The sequence below is a fragment of the Uloborus diversus genome, chromosome 6 (genome assembly GCF_026930045.1).
Source record: "Uloborus diversus isolate 005 chromosome 6, Udiv.v.3.1, whole genome shotgun sequence".
Lineage (NCBI taxonomy): Eukaryota > Metazoa > Arthropoda > Arachnida > Araneae > Uloboridae > Uloborus > Uloborus diversus.
The window spans coordinates 93,826,593-93,839,196 of NC_072736.1; the positions used below are offsets into that span (position 1 = coordinate 93,826,593).

The 12,604-nt window shown below is 30.9% G+C and overlaps 1 protein-coding gene across 1 annotated transcript in view; it reads left to right on the top strand.

Annotated features, from left to right (window-relative positions):
• The first annotated feature begins 596 nt into the window (after positions 1 to 596).
• Positions 597 to 12,604, top strand: part of LOC129225186 (serine/threonine-protein phosphatase 6 catalytic subunit) — a 33,972-nt gene continuing 21,964 nt past the window's right edge. The window contains exons 1-3 of the mRNA XM_054859752.1: positions 597 to 758; positions 9,748 to 9,843; positions 12,380 to 12,445. Coding sequence (XP_054715727.1) covers positions 690 to 758; positions 9,748 to 9,843; positions 12,380 to 12,445 — 231 coding nt within the window. The 5' untranslated portion in view covers positions 597 to 689. The remainder of the gene's footprint in view (positions 759 to 9,747; positions 9,844 to 12,379; positions 12,446 to 12,604) is intronic.

Consider the following 12,604-nt stretch of genomic DNA (forward strand, 5'->3'; position numbering starts at 1 on the left):
GAACATTTTGGTTTTCATAAAAATATTTGAAAATTGACCAGTTTTTGCCTTTTTTTCAAACTTTGCCGTCAAAGCGCGATCTGAAGACATAAATATTAATTATTTTCATTATTTTTTCCCACGTTTAGGACAGCAATACACAACTTTTTTTCTTGCTATTAGAAGTTGCTTCTCGAAAATATCCTTTTTTTCGGCCTATCCACTAGTGGATAGATCTCAAAGAAAAGATTCTTGCAGTGTTCGTATTTTAAGATGAGATGTTTTCAACTATTTTGTAAAATTTTTAAAATTTAGTGCCGAAAAACGCAATTTTAGGCCCTCTCGTCTGGTCCAGGGGATCATGGCCCTTTTTGAGTCTGAATTTCTTTAAGCCGTTGTGTTTTCACGCGATAGCGCATACTTCAATGATTCAAAATTTTTATCTTTTGCCATCTTCTATTCGCTATATCAAATAAAATGTTTGCACGTTATTTAAGCAAGGCTTTCAAAATGATTTCCACTACACAAGAGAACTATAGATCAAATCACGTGATCATATTAGCGGAGCAGAAACAGGTCCGCTGCATTTGGAACTTTAGTCGTATTTGTAACTGAAATCGTCCATAATGTTGACATTTTCGTGAAAGCTATTTTGAAAAGTAAAAAACCGCCTATGTTTCTGCACGATTTCGTTACTTAAGCCATTTACAATGCCTGATGTTGATCAATGGGTAGAAATTGCAAAAGAATGTAAATATTTACCAGAAAATGATTTGAAGGTACGTGATATTCTGATGATCTCTTTTTGCTGCCTGCCAATTATAATTTTACACATTCATAATCCTTTCCATCATTCTTAAGATATCGACTGCCTGCTTTATGAGTTAAGAAATCCGCTTATTCTACTCAATGAGTGTAGAAAAATTTCCTTTAAATAAGAACGCAGTCATTTGAACTCTCGGTCACCAAATAGTGTTCATTTCTAAATATATTCTATTAACTCTTGAAAATTTAGTTCCTAACTTCTCAAATAGTCTTTTAGCACTTTTGAATTTGGATTGTTTGCATAGCACAAAATCCGAACTAGTTGAGACCATAGGCTTTTCGGATTTTCGAAAATAACCAAGATAATATCTTTTACAAAATATTATATGCCATTTAATCAGATAAAGTGGTTTGTGCACATTATGTATGTGCATAACATGCAATACAGTACATAACTCTACAATATGTAATCATGTTTTTTTTAGCAAAACTGAAATGTCATTGTTTGTTGAACACAACACAAACTGATATTCCCGATTTTCCTGATAAAAAATGTTTTGTCCTGATTTTTAGCGTTTTGTCCTTATCTTATTCTTTTTGTTTAGAACTCAATTTAGGGCCCCTGAAAGGTTTTCAGTTCGTCCCTTAGGAAAGAGGGTCCTTAATTCCTTGAAAAAGGGACTTTAATCTTAACTTTTAAAGGTTAAAATTTGTGATGCATTTACTGTATTACCCTGCATTATCTTCCGGAAAAAAGTGAGGTTGACCAGCATGCCGGGGAATTCAAATTTTCAGGTATGCCAGGTAATTCAAGGTTTATTTGCTGCAAAACAAAAGTAAATTCTGTTCCAATCAGAAATCTAGCGACTGTTCGGAAAAAAATAAATGAATCCTGAAAGTAACCTTCTTTAAAAAAATAAAAGTGTATTGAATATAATATGCTTGTCATTTATGGTAGGTCATTATTAATGGATTTTATTATGCACCAATGAAGTAATCAATTGAGAAGCTATAGTATGTACTGCAATTAGTTCATATTTTTTAAAAATAAATTTTTTTAGGTTTCTTTTAGAGAGGTAAGTTTAATTTTTATTTATTCAATAACTATGTTAAGTTCTTTAGCACTGGTTTAGGGGCAGTAACTTACTGCTTAAATGTTTGCTTACTTAGTTTTAATTTTAAAGGTTTCTCATTATTAAACAATATTTTTCTTGTTAAAATAACGAATGAGATTGTTAGTAAATATTTTTACAAAATTAAACTTTATTATTACTAATAAGATATGTTTATAGAACTTGTATTCATTGTTAAGCTGAATGTATATTTTTATAGTACTAATTTTTAGAGACGTATCGAGTACTCGGTAACTACTCGGTACTCGGCCAAATTCTGATCAGATACTCGGCCAATACCGAGTAGTTGCAAAAAAATTGAATATTGTCCAAGACAGATACTAAAATTTATAAAAAAAGAGCAAGCGTTATATTCTGCAATCATTTACAATTAAAATTTATAAGTCAAATTTAAATTTTGAGAATAATGAAGTTTGTAATACTTCAATGTAATAAATCTTTATTTTAATGTCCCCAAAGTTAATAAAACTTATTTATTAAAAATTATGCAAAAAAGGTAAGTATAGAAAATATGGAATTTTTACATTAAAAATGGATTTTTGCTATAAACAAAATTTAGTTATAAAAAATATAAAAATACCTTTGCTTAAAAAATAAAAGGAAATAAAACAATGTTAAAAGCACACTGCAGACACGTGTTTTGGCGTTACAAGGAATTCCTTTTCCAATACACAAAATGGGAGCTCGTGGGTCCGACAAAAGTTGAATTTTTTTGTCGAATGTCTATACATTCTTTAGCTCACATGTTATGCACTGAAAAAGACGTTCCTTGTAACAGGGGCGGGGGCAGAAACACGTGTTTGCAGTGTTCCTGCACATTTGTTTTATCTGCTTTTAAATATTATATATGTTTGGCGGACTGGAACTATAATTAATTGGTATACAGTGAAACCCCTCCTAACGGACACCCCTCTCATGCGGACAATTTTTAATTCCCCAGTTCCAATGCAAATAACATTATTAAACCCCTATCCTGCGAACACCTCTCTATTGCGGACAAAAAAAAATTGTCCTGTTAGAGGGATTTTACTCTAATTTGTTTTAATTCCAATGCCTTTTATTTATTTATTTTTAATTTTAAAAATAATTTTTTGTAAAATTTTTGGCACAAACAAAATTTATATAATGCGTAATTAAATTTCAGCAGGAATTTAGTTTTAAAAACTATTATATGGACAAGGAGGTCTATACTACTATTCCAATAAGTTCAAAATTCATCACATGTGTGTCGGCGGTTTTTCTTAAAACATAATTGGTACTTGGTAACTCGGCCGAGTACTCGGTAACTCGGTACTCGGCCGAGTACTCGGCTACTCGGCCAAAGTGCTACTCGGTACGTCTCTACTAATTTTGTTTCCTAACCTCGATTTTTTCCGGCATGAACCGAAAGGACCGAGCAAGTGTTATTGAAAATCTGATAACCCCCGAATTTTGTGGCATGCCGGATAATGTGGCGTAATACAGTATTGATTTTCCTTCAAAATATTTCTGACATAATTCTTGCTGATTCTTATGTGAAATATAAATTATCCCCCAATTCAAATATGACCACCGTTTTCCTCCTACATAACCCACTTTTTGGAAATGCCGCCTCTCAATTTTTTTCAGTTTTCCTCAGTTACATAGTCATTATTTTTATTTGGAGGGGAAAGGAGTATTATATTTGTCAATAATACTTGGTTGAGAGGCTAGAGCGGTAAAAAGTTTAGTAGCATGCACATTTGGAGAAAGTTAAGTGACTTATGGGGTGTTCCCCTTAAAATATTTTTTAAATCATCAAAACCAATCTTTTTTCCTATGGTAAGGATGTAAACAATTCATGTTTATTTTTTAGGGGGAAAAATAGAATAGAATAGAAGAAGTTACAGAGAAAATTCAATATAAAACTGAAATTTTAAAGAAAAAAGACTAGAATTAAAACCAAATGGACATTAGGGACATGAAACAATAAAACTGACTAGTTGGAAACATTGCAATTTGCATTGGTCTTTTCTATGTTTCCAGTACATAAAAAAAGGGGAAAAGCACGCACCCATAAAATGGATTACAATATCTGATGTTATTTATACCTTTCATTGTGTTACTTGGAGATAATTTTAAAGTCTAATCATTTATTGGTATAAGTACACTAACACTTTTTAAAATATAAAAAATATCCTGATTTTTGTCCTGATACTTTTGTAATGTTTGGTCCTGATTTTTTTTCGAAACAGTGTAAAATATTTTTGGGTAGGGTCTAGGGGTGTGCAGGAGGGAAGGGAGAAGGGACACCTGTTGGCCCAAGCCTGAAAGGGACCCTAGATTTTTAAAATGAGGATTTAAATATAGAGGTAAACAATATGGAGGAGGACCCGTTAAAGTCATTTTAGTGATGGGACCCAAAATTTCTGTGCACACCCCTGGTATAGAACTATTAATACAGTAATTACACAACAAAAACTGATTTAACTTCTTTTCTTCACCGAAGTAAAGTACACAAGATGCATCTTTTCTGCTCTTTAGCAATTGTCAGGAAAACTTGATAGGATGTGTTCAGGTTTTTAACATTTTGGCTTTCTGATGTTTTAGTGATTTTTTTTTTTTACCTATCAAAATGTTTGGTGAAGTTCTTTGTTACAGAAAAAGTGTTTTTGAACTAATAGCACCACTTTTTTAACATAAAATTCCACTAGAAATTTGTTTCATAAAATGTTTGCATTTTGTTTTGTCTCATTGGTGAGGAAAAAAGTTGTAACACATTTCAGACAATTTATAAATCAATTTATCACACAACATCCAGGAAACGAAATAAAAAGCAATCTAGAATATTCAAAATAAATCCTCAGGGCTCTTTGGATCATTTATTTGGACAATAGCAGGTTCATCAATATTATTTAAAAGAACTGCTTCCATTGTTATCTGAACATATTTATATTCTATTTCTATTACCATAAATTCTAAAGAATGGGGCTTAACCCATTCTTTGCCCCAGCCGACACAGGATCGGCCGCGCAGTTTGTGTTAATACTGCCCCGGTTGATTCAGGCGCGTTTCAAGAAAATGGTTCCTAACTGCCTTCCACGAACCTGTGTCGTCACGGCGTTTCTAGCAGTTTTTGCTTCGGCCAAATATGTGTCGGCGATCCTTCCAGGGGCAGAACCCTGTTATTGCGCATCTCTGTTGGGTTCTGGTGCTTTTAGTGGAGCGGTAATCAAGCTCTTTTCCTTAGACGAAAGGGATGTAACTTATAGTATTTCACGAAACTTGTTATAATTTTACCTTTCAAGTACTCCTGGATGGGACAAGTATAATGCTTCAAATAATCAGGCATTATATTTTTATATTTTCGTGGAAGCTTTGTTTCTTAGCATTCTGGCATTTGAACTCCTGATGAACAAGTGTGAAAATATTTCCTTACACATTTAACAATATTTCTATGCCTGAATAAAGCAAATAAACAGAAATATTTTTTTCTTGTTATTAAAAATCAACCTTCTTACACAAGCATCCTTCACTAAATTGTTCATAATCTTCAAATTTTTTAATTTATTTTACCCAATATATATTTTTTAATTACCTTACACATCTTAATGTTGTACAAGTATGGTTTTTTTTTAAAAATTATAAAGTGTTTACTACGCTTTTTATTTATTTGTATACTATTATTATTTTTTATTATTTATTTATTTTCAAATGGTGATATTTTCAAACTTAAATTTTAACTTTTTATGTTCGCAGCATCCTTTGATGGATTTTTAGTGGTACAGTTTTGAATATTTTTAATTTCACAAACAAAAATTATGACGACCGCATTGATTATACGTAATAGTTGACCATGCAAAACATAAAATATATACTACAGTACAAATGAAAGGATAATATCTTGAGTTCTTTTCGCTTTACTCATACGAAACGAAAATACGTGAGAAAATCATTCCCACAGTTAAAGCGTTTTTGTCCATTCAATTCCCGTGCTCACAAGTTGGATTGATCAGTCAATTGTTTCAAGAATGTTTTGTTGAGTGCTTTTGAAAGATAGATCATCTTACATTTAACAGGTTAGATTTCTTAAATGTATAAAAAGAAAAAAATGATATACTGCTAGATAAAAGCAAAAAGAAAAATAAAAATCAATAAAATAATTAGCATTATAAAAATAATTGCTTTTCATCCTATCCTCTATTGTTTATTATTTTCCTGTTATGTACTGTGTATATTTAATGAATATTTCAGCTCATATTAGCAACCTTGTATTTTATTTTACTATTTAATTCATTGCCAAAAAACTAATAAAGCAAAGCGATTTTCGAATGCAAGCTGAACAGCAAAAACAACATTAAAATTCCGATAGCAAAATGGGGAGAAAAGTGCTATTACAATGTAGCAAAAAGCAACTCTCCGTTTCGTTATCTGCGGCATGCGCGTTAAGGGATTTCGGGCTGATCATGGACTGCGTTAAAAAGTAGTCTATGCACCAATCCAATTACTACTTGTATAGTTAGTAGTGATGTAAAATACCTGGGTATTTATTTTTAGGGGTAAATACCCAGGGTATATACCCTGGTAAATACCCAAAATGGGTATTGACCCGGGTATTTATTTCAAAAATTTATATTCAACTAAAATACTTTTCTGTCTGTATTTCACTAAGTATGTATATATATATATAACCAACCATATACAAAACAAATTTTTGCCCAAAAATTGTATTTTGATCACATATTTAAAGAATTATTGTGTGAAACAACTTAGCAATCTAATATGATATTCACGTTGGATATGCCTAATCAATGTCCCCATCTTTCTTTTTTGTTTTTCACTTTTCAAAGCAAAATTTAAAGTTTTACCAGTACAAATACAAAGTGAGTGACAAACTAACGCCTCCTTAATACTAAATGCCTATCGCGTTCTCCCTTTTAACATAGAGCAAAATGATCCCAGTAAGCATATTTTTGGTCTTCTGGCTACTGCCAACTATCGAAGGTCGAAAGCATTAGAAATTAAAAGCTGAGAAAACAATTGGTTAACTTCTAAATTTAAATTTTAAAATTAACCAATTAACGTTTTGATTTGAATTGTTTGGATCCATCCTCATAGCAACACCATCCATGTATTGCCGTCAGATAGTAACTTAGTTTGTGTACCGGCGGAGGATCACTTTTAAAGCGAATGTGGTAGGCATTTAGTATTTAGGAGGCTTTGGACAAACTGATTACAACTCAAAGCCAAAACTAACTAGTAGCATGATATTATGAAAAATCAACGAAAAGTTGTGCTAGTGCCATCTATGTGACAAAATTAAACTTAAATCCCCCCTATAAAAAATTAAATTATCCTGCCATCCTATTTAAGTTTTGGAATTATTCATTCTAAATTCTAACAGTTTTTTTGATAACATTTCATTATGCCTTTAATTAAAGAAATTATAATATATAAATTTTTATGATTTTGATCTTTCATTTTACAGTTTATGTTTTAAAAAGAAAATCATCACCTTTTGATACCACCTAAAGTTTTTTTTGGCAAAATGCGCAATTACTATCGGATTTACCCTGCCTTAGGATAAATACCCCAAAAAATATTTACCTTCCCACCTGACATCGCTAATTGCGTGTATTAAAAATGGTTTGAATAAATTTTCATCATGAAGTACTGGGGAGCGAATGCAAATGAGCAAGGCAACAGAAAACAATATTTTGTTTTTTTGTTTTTTGCTTATTAATGTGAAAACTGTTTCTATATTTGCCATGTTACCACTTAAACAGCAATAAAATAAATAAATAAATAACATCATAGTCTTAATAACTTCTCAGTAAATTCTTCCAAGCATCCCTCATGCTTCCTTTTTTTCCATTTTGGATATGACTAACCTAGATGGTGATTTTGAATTCCTGAAGTTCATCATTGAATTGCTTATACTTGTCCAATTATGACATTGAAAAGAAAGATTCTTTGGTTTACGATATGTTTCTTCCATAATTTCATCAAGTCTTCCATAGAAAATATTATAAACTGTGTAACACGTATGTATGTATCAGTTTTACAAATTATTTCATACTTGGATTTCAAAAAATAATTTCAGACTCACTTTTTGCATTTTTTTGTAAAATACCCAGTTTTTGGATATTTACCCAGGCCTTGGGTAAATACCCGGATAAATACCCAAAAAATATTTACCTACCCACTGGGTATTTTCCCGATCCACATCATTAATAGTTAGTAGCTATTCTCCAAGCTGAAGAAAATGTTCATTAACAAGTCTCACCGCACATACAATCTTTTAATATTGTAAGGAAAAAATCCATGAACTGTGCAGTGCATATACAGTTTTTGTACATTAGATATGATCAATAGAGCCTATACATTCTTTATCCAACATTTGAGAACGTAGCTCATAGGAGAGGTTTAAGGACAACTTTCAGGAATTGAATACATTAATTTCACTAATCTATGAAAAAATTATTAAAGTTTTGTATGTTGCTATCGCAAAATTCCTTAAACATTCATCATAGACTCCATGGATAAATTTCCTGACTGACTTTAAACTCCTAATAAATCAACCAAAGTAAAGTTTAACAAAATTGAATAATGTCTTTCTCCCTTGCTTTGTATTTAAATACCTTTTTAGAAAACTGGTGTATTTTACTTTTGTATAATGCATTTAAATACAATAAGCATACCTTAAGATCTAGAGTAGAGACGTACCGAGTAGCACTTTGACCGAGTACCGAGTGCTCGGCCTTTCACTATTCGGCCGAGTTAACGAGTGCCAATTATGTTTTTAAAAAAACCACCGACACGCATGTGATGAATTTTGAACTTATTGGAATAGTAGTATAGACCTCCTTGTCCATATAATAGTTTTTAAAACTAAATTCCTGGTGAAATTTAATTACGCATTATTTTAAAAACTTTGTTAATAAATATATTTATATATATATTTATATATATATATATATAAATATTTATATATATATATATGTATGTATATATATACATATGTGTGTGTGTGTGTGTGTCAAAAATTTTACAAAAAGATTAATTTTAAAATTAAAAATAAATAAAGGTATGATTAATCAAGTTGGAATTAAAACAAACTATACCAATCTATTACAGTTCTAGTTCGCCAAACATAAATAATTTTTAAAAGCAAATAAAACAAATGTGTATGAACATTGCAGACGCGTGTTTCTGGGTTATAAGGAATGTCTTTTTCAGTGCATAAAATGTGAGCTAAAGAATGTAAAGACATTCGACAAAAAATACGACTTTTGTCGGATGCCCTTAAATCCATGAGATCACATTTTGTGCATTGAAAAAGGAATTCCTTGTAACTCCAAAACACGTGTCTGCAGTGTTCCCGCTCTGTGCTTTTAACGTTGTTTTATTTCCTTTTATTTTTTAAGAGCAAAGGTATTTTTATATTTCTCATAACTAATTTTTGTTTGTAGCAAAAATCCATTTTTAATATTAAAGTTTTATATTTTCTATACTTACCTTTTTTGCGCAATTTTTAATAAATAAGTTTTATTAACTTTGGGGACATTAAAATAAGGATTTACTCCATTGAAGCATTTCAAACTTCATTACTCCCAAAATTTAAATTTGACTTCTAAACTTGGATTGTAAATGATTGCAGAATATTAATTGAGCTTTTTATAAATTTTTATATTTGTCTTGGACAACATTCAATTTTTTTGCAACTACTCAGTATTGGCCGAGTATCTGATCAAAATTTGGCCGAGTACCAAGTACTCGGCAAATTGGCCGAGTACCGAGTAGTTACCGAGTACTCCGTACGTCTCTAATATGGAGATTTTGATTTTTGATGTTGTAGCTAAAACCTTCAGTTTTAAATTTTATAGTACTGATATATTTTTCTATTTTGTAGAAACTATGTGAGTTAGTATGTGATTTACTTCTGGAAGAATCAAACATTCAGCCTGTTTTCACTCCTGTTACTGTGTGTGGTGATATACATGGCCAGGTATAATTCATTGAAACTATTTGTATTCATACATTTTTTTCTCACTAGGTAACGGTTGACTTGTTTTTCAAAGAAAAACAAAAACTGAACATAGTTGTTATGTAGATCAAGGGTGCTGAATTTGGTTGTGGGGATGTAATTTTTCTCAATTTTCCCATTTTTAAGATATATCTGGTGGAAATGTCATATAACTGTTTCAACCAACTGACATGTGCAAAAGCATTCATGCTTGACAAGTGGTAGTTCAAAAATCAAATTTTTTCTACCAGTTTATTTCTGGGTGATGGAGGTGAAAAATAAAATGAAATGATGCCTTATTTTTGTAGTTTATGAATTACTTAAAGGCACTTTTTTAAAAAAAAACCTCTTGGGAAATATACTGAGATTTACCATGCTTCACTAAAACTTGTACAGTTATTTAAGTAATAATTTGTGTCAAGCTGTCAGGTTTGGCAGTTTTATTTGTTAAAAGCAGCTTTTGCATCGATACTAGATTTCCATTACCCTGAAGTAATTAAATATTATTTCAGTAGGCTGAAAGCAGAGAAGATGTTTCTTAAATTGTTGAAAATTGCTCAGTAAATAGTAAATATGCTATAACGAGGCATCAATATTTTGACTTTTGTTCACTCTAGTCTTAGAATTCTGTGTTGCACTAGAATTCCTATTTTAGAGAGTTTTGAATAACATTTGAAAGACAATGCAAAATTTAGCTGCATATTTTAATTTAAAAAATAAAAGAAAGTACAAAATGGCCACAATTTTTAATGGAATTTTTGTGCACCTACCCTTTAAGATATGTGCAGTAAATTACAGGGTGGTGACAGAACCGGGAAATTAGGAAAAATCTGTGAGTTTCACCAATCAAAGAAATATCTAAGAATTTAGAAAAAATAACAAAAATTCAGGGAAAATTGATTATTATCAATCCTGGGTTGACACATGTGTATTTATATTTTCCTGGGTTGACATGTATATATTTTAAAGAAAAAAATCAAACACTTGCAATCTTGTATATAAAAGTCGATCAAATTTGAATTTCACTTGCATTCATTTATATTGTCAAATTTATTGGGATTATTTCTTCTGCTGTTTTCAATTATGTTACCATAGTTCTATGATGGAAATAGCTCAAAACATAATAAAGTGACTTAATTAAACTTGTTTCATCTGTGCAATGTGTTAGCAATATTTGCAAATTTTGTTTGAGTAAAGTTAACACACCAGTAGTGGCCGGTTTCTTTCAGTAGTGACCACTTTGAAAAACGTTGGTTTTTTTTGCAAGAGGTATTACCTCCTGTTCGAGCTGCTGCTGTGGCTGCTTTCAGACTTTTAACAGGACAAGACTGTCCCAATGCCTATTTGTTCCGCTCAGGGTTGGCAAGTTTTTGCCGGGGGCGGAAAAAACCATGGAAAAAACCACGGTTTTTACCGCCCGGCAACAATAGGTTTTTGCCAGTTTTTGCCAAAGTGGCAAAAATAGATGTTGTGTTAACAACTTACGCACAGTTTTTTTCCTTTTCATAAAAGTAAAAAGCATGAAAAGATTTTGATAAAATTTTAATTCAATTATTTTTATAGTTTAAAAAAAAATTAAGGTTTAACTTACTTTTAAAGTTATGGAGCATTTTTACTTTTAAATTTTTAAGCATTAACATAAAATTTCAGTAACATCTAAGACAAATAATTAACTTACAATGAAAATGTAATTAGATTGTTTATTATAGCATTTTTTACAGAATACTAAATATCTATATAAAGTATACTTAATCAAGATGCAACTATAAAGTAAAAGACGTAAAAGTTGGCTCATTCTGAAAAAATTGTTTTAGCAAACATTTAAAATCTTAAGTTTTGCAATCCCAACATTTGTTTTTAATTTATTTTTCACCTTATAAATTAGAAGTAACATGGAGAGACATAACTAAAATATTAAAGTGCATTATTTATATTATATTGTCACTATTTCTTGATTAACAATATAAAGCTACTTTATTTGCAATTAGGTTTTTGCCGTTTTTTTTCATTTTTTCCCTTTTTTTTCCATTTTTGCCCTTTTTTTTCCCATTTTTGCCATGGTTTTTTCCATTGTCCCGGCAAAAATACCTTTTTGCCGGCAAAAACCCCAACCCTAGTTCCGCTTTCACCTGAAGGATTCCCCGACCTACATTTTATGCAACTCTGGACAAGTCATGGACGCTGCTCATCTGGATGACTACTCTGCACTAATTTTAATTTTGTTGTCGAGAAATATTGAAGAGCCCGCGGTTTTATGGCCTAATGGCCAAATATTTGTGAAATAAATAAATTACCACCTGAACGTTCGAATTCATTGGGAAACCCGGAATCCTATTTTTTCAAACATAAACCTTGAAGTGGCCACTACTGAAGCACTGGCCACTACTGGTATGTTTACCTTTGTTCATAATTTCAAAAAAGATTTTTGACAAAATTTGTGAATGGTTTAAAATTTTGTAAGTTTTATCTCATGCATATTTAGAGCATTAATAAATATTTGACTGGTTATCATTTTCAGTTTTATGATTTAGAAGAATTATTCAGGACTGGTGGACAAATTCCTGATACAAATTATATTTTTCTGGTAAGTATTTGGATTCTGTTCCAATCATTATTTTTATGTACCTTTGATTTTATTAATTTTGCTATGAAAATATGGTGATGGAATTGCTTCACTATTTATGATATTTTTTTCTCTAAAATTTGATTAACTCTTTGTTATGTATCTCTCGAGTTTTCTGAA